At 42.4% G+C, this 13824-nt stretch overlaps 1 protein-coding gene across 1 annotated transcript; it reads left to right on the top strand.

Moving 5' to 3' along the window:
* Window positions 1–4599: 4599 nt before the first annotated feature.
* On the top strand, window positions 4600–13386 carry LOC139309332 (E3 ubiquitin-protein ligase TRIM39-like). Its single transcript, XM_070933389.1, has 7 exons — window positions 4600–5013; window positions 5791–5886; window positions 6465–6695; window positions 7909–7931; window positions 10325–10443; window positions 11255–11287; window positions 12765–13386. The coding sequence occupies exons 1-7, from the start codon at window positions 4600–4602 to the stop codon at window positions 13277–13279; spliced, it is 1431 nt and encodes a 476-aa protein (XP_070789490.1). The 3' UTR covers window positions 13280–13386.
* The last annotated feature ends 438 nt before the right edge of the window (window positions 13387–13824 follow it).

Below are 13824 nucleotides of genomic sequence, written 5' to 3'. Positions count from 1 at the left end.
AGAGAAATATCCCATTCAGGTGGGACGCCCCAGTTGGTATTATATTTAGATACCAAGGAGAAAGATATCAGCTAAATACTGTTGAAAGAGCGGAAGAATTTTATCAAAATAGGTTGAAAATGAATTTAACATCTTCAGGTATAATACAGGATAAGCAGAAGGAGCCGGAAATAAAGGTAAAATATCGAATTACAGAGACTGTACCAGATGAATTGCCTTTGGATTTATTGGATACCCCAGCTGGACTATCTACAAATTTGAGAGAAGTGGCATCTAACCTTAATGTGATGACTTATCAAGGCAAGGATAAGCATGGAAACCAATTAGGGGATATACAAGGGATAAAAAAGAAACATGAGATACAAAAACAAAACCAACAAGACCAATCTACAAAGCAGAATAAAAACCGACCAGATGATACACAATTTGTAGAAAGGAAACCAGGATGGAAACCAAACCCACAAAAAGAAAAGAAAAAAAGAAATAGGTGGCATAAAAATAGAAATTTCTAAATCAGGCAACAGTGAAGCCAGTGACTTTAAAATATGAATGATTATGTGTAAACACAGAAGAGGCGACGTATTGGTTAATATCATCCTGAGGATTGTGGCAGATCTCTGCATGGCCGTAATCTGGGGACGTGAAACGAGCCTTAAACTGATGGATTTGAATTATCTATTTTGTAATTTCTTTTTGTGTTGATAAACATATTATATTATCTTGAATCACAAGGCAAGAGAATTATGCTGGGGCATGCAGAAGTTCGGGTTGTTACCCACTACGATGATGGGAATTAATAATCCTGATGAAACCCATAATTATTACTATATGGAATATAATTATAATGTCTCTCGGGTGGTTGTTTTTACTTTTATATATATAAGAAGATATTTACTACTGATGGGGGCAGATATGATTGAAGATCCTGAATAAACTGTTGCACCAGCAAGCTATGTTACCCGATTATGGATGTTGGTTCTACCAATCCAGTGGAAAGACCTCAAAGAAGATACTATATGGATTATAAATTTAAAGTCATTGTCTTTTCTTTTTTTTTATTTAGATATAATGGAAAATATAGACATATATTTTTAAGTAGTGTGGGCAGTGAATCAAAGATATTAAGAAATGTTGTGTATGGTAATTTTGCATGATAGTGGGTGAATAAGCTAGTTAGTAGATTGATTAGTCTAAGAAAAGGGATTTTTAAGTGATATATTTAGGGGAGTGGAGGAAATGGATAGAGTGGAATAAATGTTAAACTAGATTTTATGGGGAAGGCCGCTTTGAAATGTTATAGTAATATATATAGAAGATTAAATGTTAAAGTAGGACTTATCGTATAGTTTTAAAGTGGAGAAGTTATTCTATAATGTCATAGTATAATGTCTTTTTTTTTTCCTTTCTTTTCTCTTTTCTGAAATGTATGGATAAAGGGGGATGTTATAATATTAATAATATTTTTAGTAAGTAAAGGTCAATATCTAGAGGAGGGAGTAAGTAATCTGTTATGAATTAGGGTTTTTTTTTTTTTGTTATGAAGAAGTCACAGGGGGGGATGGGTGGGGAGGGGGGGTTAGGGAGGGGGAGGGAGAGGGGGAAAAAAAGGGGGGGAAATTTGTATTTAAAAAAAAAAAAGAATTCAAGCTAGAAGCCCTGAGTTCTAATCCTCCCTTAGGTACAAGGCCAGTTGGACCCATTACTCTCACTCAGCCTTAGGAAGAGGGCAATGGCAAGCCACTCCTGAATTTTTATCGAGAAAAGTGGAGGGAGATTCGTCTAGGTAGCCACCAGTGGCCAACACTGAGGCAGCCCAAAAGCGGCTTTGATATTGAGATGGGCGTCAGATCCAGTTTGATCTAGTGGTTAAGGCACCAGGCTAGGAAGAGGAAGACGGTGAGTTCAAGTCCTGCCTTAGCCCTGAAAGCCAGTTGGTAACTTTGAGCCAGTCATTCTGTCTCAGTCCAATCCACTTCACAGGTTTGTTGTGGGGAAAATAGGAGGAGGAAGATGTGTTGGATATGTTTGCCACCTTGAGGTATTTATAAAAATAAAGGCGAGATACAAATAAATAATAAGGGGAGTGAAACTTAACACTGATATGGTGACTTTGATTGCTAACAGCAGCTCTCTGGAACATCTCAAAGCATCTAAATTGAAGTTGCTGTTGACAAAGGTGCATGTGAGTTATCCAAACTTACCTAATACAGGTAGTCCTCGATTTACAACCACAATTGAGCCCCAAATTTTTGCTGTCAAGTGAGACGGCTATTAAGTGAGCTTTGCCCCATTTTAAGTGCATCATGAGGGGGAAGGGAAGGTAAAGGAGGAGGTTTTGACAGGAAGGAGGAGACCAAGAGAGAGAGATGGGAAGAGGGAGCAGAGAAGGGAAGTGGAGCTTCCTGGCTCATCTGGCCTCCACCCCATAGAATGAGGGGGGAAGCAATGCATGAGGATAGATGGGAAAAGGGGGAGAAAGGAGCGTTGGGAAAGGTAGGGAGAAGTGTGTGAGGAAAGACAGAAAGGAGGAGGGAGGAGAAAGATGGAGAGAATCAAGGAAGGAGCAGAGGCAGCGGCAGGAGAGGCTAGCAAGCAGCAGGAAGGAGAGAGGAAGAAGGACCAACCAGACTTCTGACCACCACCCAACCGTGTGATCCGCCTGCTGAGGAGACAGCACAAGGGTCCAGCTGGAAGGACAAGATAGCAGAGTCCAGCTGAGCCGGGCAAGTGGGGGGACCCAAGTGGACTGGCAGCCACATGATGGATTGTAAGAGGGAAAGGGGGACCTGGTCCCCAGCGACCCTTTCAGGGGTGACGCTACATCACCATCTTTCATGTCACAGTTGTTAAGTGAATCACTTCCGTTGTTAAGTTAGTGACACAGTTGCTAAGTGTGAATCTGACTTCCCCGTTGACTCTGCTTGTCAGAAGGTCACAAAGGTTCATCACACGACCAGGGGACCCTGCAACCGTCACAGATATGAGCCAATTGCCAAGTGACTGAATGTTGATCATGTAATCGTGGGGATGCTGCAATGGTCGTAAGTGTGAAAATCTGTCATAGGGCACTCTTTAATGTCTATGTGCATTAAAAATGAGACATGTTAAAATGCTTGTTTATTTGACTTCACAACCTACACATGGAGAGCCACTGATCTAATGATTAAAATTAAATTAAAAACATAATTAGCAGTATTTGATGCTGCTGGCTAGGTGGCTCAGTGGCTAAGACGCTGAGCTTGTCGATCAGAAAGGTCGGCAGTTTGAATCCCTAGTACAGGTCTCAAGCATGAGCAGGGGGTTGGACTAGATGACCTCCACGGTCCCTTCCCACTCTGTGACTGTTACATGTGAATTGTTATAGTCCATCTCACACTCAGCCGGATGTTGAGAGTGAATTTGGCCTTTTGATCCACCTGTTGAGTCCTTCCCAAGAACAGACAGATGTTTGTTGGTTTCAAAGGTATCATTGTAGGATGTAAGCTCTTCCAAGTAATGCAACTATCATAAATACCTGCCAGTCTGAAAGCACCCAAATTGTGACTACAGGGACACTGCAACAGATGTTAAGTGTGAAAATGGTTTTAAGCCCTTTTTTCCCCCCCAGAGCCGTTTGTACCTGGTTGCTAACAAATAGTCATAAATTGAAGGTTACTTGTAACTCCTTTCGTCCTTATTAAATTTTATTGCGTTCCCTTTAATCCATCAAGATCAGTTTCAATGTTATATAAAGCTTCTGATTGATTACGGAGTGGGCGGAAATATAGGGGAAAATCTGAGGGAAAGCTGAGGAAAGGGGAGGGGGAGGAGGAGGAGGAGGAAGGGGAAAGAGATGGAGAGAAAGGGAGGCAGGCAGGGGAATCGAAGGAGGAGCAGAGACAGGAGAGAGAGGGAGAGGGAGAAGGGCCGACTGGCCATCTGATCACTCCCACCACTGCCTGATCCGCCTGCTGAGAGGAGACTCCAGAAGGGACCGGCTGGAAGGAGAAGACAGCAGAGTCCAGCCGAGCAGGGCAAGTGGAGGGCCTGAGCAAAGGGACCAGAGTGGAGTGGCAGCCACAAGGAACGGACAGTGGCCCTTTCGGGTGTTGAAGTCAATCAATCAACCAATCAGAAGAGACCCTATATATACCATTTGAAACCCACAAGTCATAAAGGGGCCGTGATTCCCCACCTCTCCATTAGCAGAATGTGTGGATCAATAATTGATCGGGGGGGGAGGGGATCCCATGAAAGTTGGCTTCTCCCCAATATTTTAAACTTGTTTACTCTCTTTAACAGGATCAATTGTAATTGATTGGGGTTCGTCCCAGGGATGTTTCCTTCTCTCCACAGTTTTTAAAACAATTTTCCCTTTAACGAGCTGGTTGGGCTGAGAATAACTGATCGGGGCTCCGTCCCTTGAATTTTTCCTCCTCCCCAGTTTGTTCCTTTTAAAATACTGTCCTTCTTCTTTAAGAAGCCAGCGAAGATGCCCGCAAGAGCAGCAACAATTCATTTCGGTTTCCCGTCTGGGCAGAGCCCAAAGGCAGTCAGCTGATTCGCAAGGAAAGGCGCGAAACTTAACTTTCTTTCTTTGTCCCGGCGGAGGAGGCGGCGATGGCGGCCGAAGCGCCCTTGCAGGATTTTTTGGAAGAAGCCACATGCTCCATCTGCCTGGACTTTTTCCAGGACCCCGTGCTCATCCCGGAGTGCGGCCACAACTTCTGCCGGGGCTGCCTGACCCGCAGTTGGGGGACGTCGGAATCAAAGGCTTCCTGTCCCCAATGCAGGCAGACCTTCGCGCCCCGCAGCCTCCTCCCCAACAGGCAGCTGGCGCGGATGGCTGAAGTAGCCAGGCGATGCGGCGGCTATCCGGGCGAGGAAGGAGGGAGCTTCTGCTCGAAACACCGGGAGCCCCTCAAGCTCTTCTGTAAGGGCCACCAGTCCCTCATCTGCTTGGTCTGCTACTTATCCAAAGAGCACAGGGGCCACTGGGTGATCCCTGCGGAGGAGGTTTTCCAGGACTACCAGGTAGGAGTCAGCCAGGAGAAATCGCTGGGGAGGGGAATCCAGTGCCTGCCCTCGCAGTCTTTTTACCTCTTTACTTGCTTCCTCCTGCTTTATCCCACCCCTTATCTCCCTGCCTGTAATTTATAAAAAACAGGTTGACATCCCTGTTGTCACTGATCAAAATTCAGGTGCTTGTCAACTGTCATGTTGTGTTGTCCTGGGCTCTTGTGTTCACTCTTTGCCATCTTCTGATAAGCAAAGTCAATGGGGAAGCCAGATTCGCTTAAGTGCTGTGTGACTAACCTGACAATGCAGTGATTCACTTAACAACAGGGGGAAGAAAGTTTGTAAAATGAGACAAAACTTCACTGTCTTGCTTAGCAACGGAAATTGCCTGTATGGAGAAATAGGCTCCCTTCACCAGCTCCCTTTCCACATTTGCTCTAGAGCAAAATTGTCATGGAGTCCTCCAAAATCTTGAGTGCAGAGGCCAAAAACCACTCCTGTTGGATCAGCCCAAACTTTCATTTCGCAGTGATGCTTCTGGGATGATTGCAACCAGGAGACTCAGGCAGCTCACTTTAATGCCCGTGCAGGTAGTCCTTGGCAATGAAAAAAGTGACATAATGTTTTTTACCCTTGTGATCATTGCAGGCATTCCATGGTCACATGATCAAAATTTGGACGTTTGCCAACTGTCATGTATTTATGATGATTGAATATACTGTATCTTCTAACTGGGTCTTCCCTCAGATGTAATTCTTTATGGACAAGAAACTCAAAACTTGTATTTTTCAGATCAAGGTTGAGGATTGCCTGAAGGCTCAGAAGGAGCAGAAAGAAAAAATAGCTACATACAAAAGAGAGACAGAGCAAAAAGTGCAGGAGATGCTTGTAAGTATTGATCCAACGGTGAGGAGCTTCTGAGTTAATAGGAAGGAGAACCCCATCCGCCATCTTTGATAATAGGCAGCCTGTCTGTAAGTACAAGTTCTGACTGAGATTAATTCAAAGTTAAAGACTGTGTAGGGCACAGAACTTGGTCTTAACCTGGGGACTGAGATGTCACCATTGGCAGAATGAGTCTCAGTTGGGTTAAGTGCCCCTATCCCATGAGCTGTGTTTTATGCAATAGGTTTGGCTTGCTTAATAAATTAATGCAAATCGTATTTCATCATTGAAAAAATTGTGAACACAAACATTTTTCTGTCTACTTTTTTGAAATCCCTGATTGCTAAGAAAATTTTCATGAGAGATCATTTAAACTGGATCCTTTTTTTTTTCTTTTTAGAAACCTTTCCCCCTTGCGGTTTTTAATATCAAAAGGGTTTTTGTTTCTCCTTAGGAAATTATCCCACCTCACTTTTTGATTCTTCAAGGAATATGTTTAATTATTATAACAAAATTAAAATAATTAAGTAAAATAATTAAAATAAAAGTATGCCTTTTGCTTTTTCTCTTTCTTGTTCTAGGACCTCATTGAAAAAGAGAAAAAAAATGTGGTGGCTGAATTCAGAGAGCTACAACTCTGGTTAGAAGGACAGGAGAAGCTTCTATTGACTAAAATGGAAGAAACGGAGAAGGATATTATGGCAAGAAAGGAGAAGGGTTTGGCCAAGCACATGGAGGATCTCTGCTCTCTTGACCATCTCATCCAGGAGATAGAAGAGAAGCTTCAGCAGCCAGCCAGCAAACTCTTACAGGTCAGGTTGGATCATAGAGATCATAGAATCCGAGGGCTGGAAGAGACCTTGGAGGTCTTCTCTGCCCAAGGCAGAGAATAGAATAGAATAGAATAGAATAGAATAGAATAGAATAGAATAGAATAGAATAGAATAGAATAGAATAGAATAGAATAGAATAGAATAGAATTACAGCCTCAAGTTTTTATTTCTTATATTTACTCATTATTAGCCATGTGTATAAAAACTGTTTAGTCTAATAAGCAAAATCAAGTATCAAGAGTTCTTTTTTTTTCTATCTCAAGCAGAAAGTTTAGAAGCAGCTTCCAAGTAGAAGCAATGGGTCATATCTAATTAAAGCAGTCAATTTTGTCATTTTTTCTAGCTCCATCACTTTTTCCATCCATTCTTCTGTTGTGGAGGTTGATATTCCTTTCCATGTCTGCATGTAGGATTCTGGCTGCGTTTGACTCTTTCTAAGGAAAGGAACGGTCACTAAATGAACTATTTAGTCAAGGACTAACTGTAATGGCTTAAATTAGGGATACATAATGTGATACAGAAAAAGCAGGCCATGTAATAAGCAGGAATTCAAAGTATTGGTCACTGTCTTTATATTCTTCACAATTTGAGGTTCCTGTCCCCTATTAGGGGAAGTGGTGGTGGGTGTTCTTTGTGGGGTCTCCCCCTCCCCTTAATCTCCAGGCAAGGAAAAACCCAACACTGATGACTTTCTACAAAGTATTATAACCACCTGGATTTTCCAAAGTGCCTTCATTCTGGAAGCATAAATGCAGCGGATTTTTTTTAATCCTATTGATGCATTATTTTGTTTTTCAAATGGTCTTTTCTTTTTGCTATCATGTTTTATATATAAATATATATCTTCTGTAATTGTGTTGGATTCAATCTGGGTCTAATTTTTCTTAGACAAAAAAGTAAAAACAATACCTCTCTAAAAGGGGGGGGGGGAAAGAGCATTTTTTTGTTGAATTCAACCAGGGTATAATTTTTCTTCGGTAAAAAAGTAAAAACAATACCTCTTCAAAAGAGGTTGAATAGCTGAGGAAAAAAGAGCAATGGGATTTTTTTTCTTTAAAAAAATGGAAGTACTTTATATGTCTGTTAGTGTCTAGTTGTCCAGAGGATTCACTCATTTATTTTGTAAATGTAAGAATTTAATTTTCTGCTTAGGAAATGGCTCCTTTCAATGTTTCGTGTCTCTTTTTTTTAGGACATTGGAAGCATCTTGAAGAAGTAAGTAAATCCACCCTTTTCTTTACTGTCTCACAGATCAGCAGCTCCTCCAAAAGTTTTCCTATTTTGGAAAGTTCTGTTTGTACTTAGCAGTATTTTAATGTAAAGATTGCGTACTGTATTTCAGGGCTTTTTAGAAATTTCCTCAGATAACTTCAACACAATATAATTAGCAATATTTGATATGATCAATTATTGTTGGTTGCATAGTCAGCCAGACATTTAGATTTAATTTGGGATTTCTTCCCTATTGAGTCCTCTCTAAGAAGAGACAGATGTTTGATCGTTTTGAAGGTATCATTGTAGGAAACTATCAATAATAATAATAAAACAAAAACACATATCCTTCACATTCTACACAATTAAATTGAAAACCTGTGATAGTGCATTAGTATTGCACTATACAGTAGAATTCAGCAGAGTTACCGCTCTGGGATAGAAGCTGTTTTTCAGCCTATTTGTCCTTGTTTTTATTTACCGTCTGCCAGATGGCAGTAGTTCAAAAAAAGGGGTGCCCAGGATGAGATGGATCTTTGGGAACGTTTTGAACTTTCTTAAGGCAGCGGGAGCTATAAAGCTCTTCCAAGGAGGGGAGGGGGCAACCAATGATCCTCTGGGCAATGATCTTAACCCTCTGGAGCGCTGTCCTATCTGCCACGGTGCAATTGGCAAACCATACACAGGTGCAGTAAGTTAAGATACTCTCTATAGTGCAGCGGTAGAAGGTCACCTGCAGTTTTTCATTCGGTTGTTTTTTCCTGAGTAGTCTCAAGTAGTATAATCTCTGCTGGGCCCTTTTGACCAGTGCTGCAGTGTGAGCATCCCAGGTCAGATCCTCTTTTATGATAACACCCCAAAACCTAAAACTGGCCACTTGCTCCACCTGGTCTCCATTGATCAGCGAGGGCTGGATATCTGATCTATTCCTTCTGTAGTCCACTATAAATTCCTTGGTCTTATTGGTGGTAAGGACCAAATTATTGTCTCCACACCATGAAAGCAACTGGTCCACCTCATCTCGATAGGCAGACTCATCCCACCCCCTGGAGATGAGTCCTACCATTGTTCTATCATCTGCAAATTTAATAATAGTATTAGTGGCGTGAGTGAGAATGCAGTCATGTAGGTCAAGAGTATAGAGTAAGGGACTCAACACACAACCCTGTGGTTTACCAGTGTTAAGAATAAGGGCCGAGGAGGTGTGAGTACCTAATCTGAACCTCTTGAGAGCAGCCAGACAGGAAATCCATAATCCAAAGGTAGATTGAATGAGAAAGTCCAAGGTCCTTAGATAGACACTAGTCTATGTGGAAGAATTGTGTTAAATGCAGAACTAAAATCCATCAAGATCAGTTTGAATGTTATATCCATCGTCTAATTACCTACGTCACCCATAGTAGTCATCTGTCATCAGTTATTTCGTAAGATACAATCCATTGATTTGGCCAAGAGATTCACAAGAATTTTCAAGAGTAGGGAGCCCAAAAACTGAAACTTAGTGGCCTTTACTAGATCTCTCCTTGAAATTGATGAAGGTGGATGAGTGCAGTTCTGGATCAGGATCCACTGAGTCGCACATGGTGCCTATATTTGAATAGCTAGCCAGAGAAATGATTGAAGCCTGGGAAACAGAGCCCTTCTCAGTCAACAGGAGTGCTGATTTCCCACCATCTTACCAAGTACTTAGGATCCGAGGACAGGGCAACACAAGAAAATGACAATCAATGACTTAATAGCTGGCCATCAACACCCCACTTAGCAACTAAAAGCCACACACAACCAGGCACCACATAAATACAATGCATAGTACAGCCCAGTGCACACATTCTGGAGAGAGAGAAGTTCCCTGAGGATGGGCTCCAGCACAAGTCTGAAAGCTCAGAAGACAAAACTTCCAGTGACAAACTCAGACTGGATCCTGTAGCTAGCCAATCCTCAAGCACCATCTGATGGTTTAGAAAGCTTCTTCTATTGGCATATTGATAAAGGTTGCAGGAACTGGGCATGGCTAGTCTAGTGAAGAGAAGGACCAGGGGAGACATGATAGCAACAGTGTTCCAATATTTGAGGGTCTGTCACAGAAAGGAGGGGGTCAACCTGATTTCCAAAGCACCTGAAGGCCAGTCAAGGAATAATGGATGGAAACTGATCAAGGAGGGATTCAACCTGGAAATAAGAGAAAAATTCTGACTGAGGAGAATGAACCACTGGAACAGCTTTGCCTTCAGACGTTCTGAAAGCTTCATCACTGGAAGCTTTCAAGAAGAGGCCGGACTGCCATCTGTCAGAAATGGTGTGGGGTCTCCTGCTTGGGGGTTGGGTGTGTGTGTGTTGGACTAGATGACCTACAAGGTCCCTTCTAACTCTGTTATTCTGTTATTTTGTCTTGCCAGATATCAGGCAAAGGAAACATATGAAAATCCGGTGGATTTACTTCTAGGGCCAAAGTGGACAATCTGGGATTACAATGATATGACTGAGCTTCTGAAAAGTGCCATGAAAAAACTGAGAGGTAAAAAACAGCCGCTGGGGTTTTACACTGGATGACATTTTGAGCATCCAAGAGCGATTCTGGGTCAATGTCACATGGAACAAAGAGGAATCAACTTCAGGATCAGTGTCTCAGTTATAATTGTAAGACGAGGCTACCTGTATTCATTGTATCCCAAATCTATGTGCACTGATCACTGGGGAAGCAGAATATGTTTCCACTAAGTATAATGGAATATATGCAGGTAGTTCTTGACTTACAACCTCCGTTGAGCTGAAAATTTCTGTTGCTAAGCAAGGCAATTGTTAAGTGATCTGTGCCCCATTTTACGAACGTTTTTGCCACAGTTATTCAGAAAATCAGGACAGTTAAGTGAATCACGGTTGATAAATGAATCTGGCTTCCCCCATTGACTTTGCTTGTCAGAAGCTCCCCAGGAAGGTTGAAGAGGACAATCCCAGAACCATGGGATGCTTCAACCATCGTAAATACAAGGTGGTTCCCAGTACCTGAATTTTGATCACGTGACTGGGGAGGCTGCATCAGTCATAAGTGTGAGAACCGGTCATAAAGCACTTTTGTCAGTGCTGCTATAATTTCACTAAAGAAATAGTTGTAAATTGAGGACTACCTGTACATGGAATATATAGTGGAATATATTGATACCTGATGGAATATATATAGCCACCAATGACATTCTGGCTTGTAGCTTTCCCTATTCCTTATTTCCTGATCTGAGGCCAAGGAAAGCAAACCAGGGAATCTGAGGGAGGCCCTTCTGTTGCTCCAATTCCAGTGATGAGATGCTGAATTCCTCCCTTTTCTTCCCCAGATACTCTGGAAAGTGGACTTCAACTACAGGAAGGTAAATATGAGTTATAGGAATTGGATTTCCTTGCTATTTTAAGCTCTGATGCCAGTAACGTGAAGAGAAACATAATAGAGTAACAAAAAAGAAAACTATAGGATTAAATACTTTAAAGACTATGATGATCCAGTAAACTTTAATGATTATATGATTTATGAACTATTACTTGCCATTTATATGTAAAATAGGAGCTAATGCAGCAGAGACAAATTCCTTGTGTGTCTGATCACACTTGGCCAAATAAAGCTTTTGTTCTGTTCTGCTCTACTCCTACTCCGCTCCGTTCTGTTCTGTTCTATACATAATCTGGAAATATTGAATTCCTACCAAACTAATAATTTCCTGTTGATTTTACTGCCTGATTATAAGTTGGTGAGAGACCAGGTCTTTGGGAGCAGAGAAATTAGGTCCTTTGGGTCAAAGCACATTGCAAAGTTGGAGCATCAGGCTGGTCTCCACCAAGTGGGCCATCAGACTGATGAAAGCAGAGGTTTCCTGTGCAAGATCCTCCCCTTTTGTACACGCCTGTGATATCCTATGTTCCCAGAGAAAAGGAGGGATCTTCCTCACATTCCATCCTGTGTCCCAAGTTACCTCTGGGGTGTCCTTCTGACTCTTACCAGTTCAGAATTGAAACATGTCAGCCTCTTGCTCTGCCTGACCTTCTGGATTAATGCTCCAGACAGAGTCCCTGTTCAACCTGGGCCCTCCCAGCAACTCTCTGAAGGCAAAGCCAAAAACTTTCCTGCCAATTCCATTAATCTCATCTGCAAGATGGAAGCTAAAGAGAATTGTGCACGGAGGCTGAAAGAGGTGGAGCACTGTGAAGGGTTTGAAGGACTTGGCCACTGCAAGACTTGTGGACTTCAGTTCCCAGAATTCTCCAGCCAGCATGGCGGAGCTGGAGGGCAATCAGCATAGTGGTGGCCACATGAGAGACTAGAGACTAGGGGAATTGACCAGTGGAGCCAGGAGACAAAGAGCTGAGCGGAAGAGCCAAGAGCGATACAGGTAATCAACGGATCCTGAAGGCGTACAGCTTAGTGGCAGCTGAAGGGGAGGCAGATGGACTGGAAGATGGCGAAGGCAACCTAAGTGAATGGAACAAGAAGGCCAAAGGCGAGAGGGGTGACAAAGAGGCTGGCAGTTAACAGAGGATGGGACATAGACAGTGGGAGAGCCTGAGTGCTTGGAGAAAAGGGAGCAGAGGGACCTGTACACTAGCAGTCCCATCAGGGGAATTCTTGAAGTCCACAAGTCTTACAGTTGCCAAAGTTGGAGGACTGTTGACCAGACAATGGCTTAGATATTGTTTAAGAAAACAATGAGTCTTCCAGTCCTGGAGGGGGTGTTTGGAAGCTGAACTCCATTCACACAAGAGGCCTTAGGGTTAAGGTCTTGCGGGTGAAGACAAACTAGGCCTGCAGCTGAAGCTCTTGTTCTTCTCCTTCCTTCCTTCCCTTTCCCCTTACAGAGAATGTGAGTCTGAATCTATGTACAGCCAATCCTGACCGCCTTGATGTCTCCGAAGATCAAAAAAGTATCAGAGGAGTTAAGCCAGTTAAAGAAAAATATCGCGCCTCAAATCCCATGAGATTTGTATCTAGACCTTCTGTCCTTGGCTGTCAGATGTTCTCCACAGGGATACATTTCTGGGAAGTTATTGTTGGAGATAGAGAAGGATGGGGTGTAGGGGTTGCCAATAAGCCAGTGAACTTAACAGATGTTGATAAGCAGACCAGGTGCTGGGTGTTTTCTAAACGCCTAGAGAAATACAGAGCCGAATCTCCGTCAAAATTCTATGACCTGGTCCTGACTGAGGAGCCCACGAGGATCCGCATCTCTCTCAGCTGCGAAGGGGGACGAATGAGCTTTTTTGATGCCAGGACAGCAATTCTGCTCCATACAGTCTCAGACCCTTCCTTGGTTGGAGAGACCCTTCTTCCCTATTTCAGTTTGGGTGAGAGCAGCTGCCTGACACTCCCCTAAAAGAGGGGACATTCATAGACAGGAAAACTCCCTATTTGCCAAGCAGGGATCTCTGAAAGCCCTTTAAGCAGAGATTCCTTAGCTTTTTGCTACTTTTTAGCTTCCTTTATTGTTCTATGCCACTCTGGTCAGTCAATCAGTCCTTATAAAGGAATAACCTGATCAGCATTTTTATTTGTCTGGATAAAAAAAAAAAGAGGTATCCTAGGAGCTTTATCGGCTTTAACATCATGTGTTGAGATGTATCAGTATTAAAGATACCTTACAGCTAAGCCTGTCAATCATGATTTTATATGTCTGTCACAGCTCTTCATCCCATTTATGGATCATGCTTGTTTGTTTAGTGTTAGTTGCAATCAATGATTGTGTAGCTGTCCATAACTCAGGATATTCTGTAATGTTTCCCCCCTTTTTTTTCTTTCCTTCCCACTGTTTTCATCCACTTTTTCTTTTAACACATAATTGTCATAATCCAACAAACTATTTTAGGGCTTCAGCAAATGTTATACTCAATATAAGCTTTATAGCCTCACAGAGTGTTGTTT

Source organism: Pituophis catenifer, unplaced genomic scaffold (assembly GCF_029215685.1).
Source record: "Pituophis catenifer annectens isolate HBS135680 unplaced genomic scaffold, rPitCat1.0.hap2 SCAF_2, whole genome shotgun sequence".
In the NCBI taxonomy this organism is placed as follows: domain Eukaryota; kingdom Metazoa; phylum Chordata; class Lepidosauria; order Squamata; family Colubridae; genus Pituophis; species Pituophis catenifer.
The sequence above is the reverse complement of the archived record's forward strand: the minus strand, read 5'-3'. Positions and strand labels throughout refer to the sequence as shown.

What these genes read in the sequence shown, in the direction of transcription:
- LOC139309332 (XM_070933389.1), top strand. Translation starts at nt 4,600, where the DNA reads ATGGCGGCCGAAGCGCCCTTGCAGGATTTTTTGGAAGAAGCCACATGC. An exon ending in AAAAAGTGCAGGAGATGCTT is followed by an intron (nt 5,887 to 6,464) that starts GTAAGTATTGAT and finishes TTCTTGTTCTAG; the next exon opens with GACCTCATTGAAAAAGAGAA. An exon ending in TGCCATGAAAAAACTGAGAG is followed by an intron (nt 10,444 to 11,254) that starts GTAAAAAACAGC and finishes TTTCTTCCCCAG; the next exon opens with ATACTCTGGAAAGTGGACTT.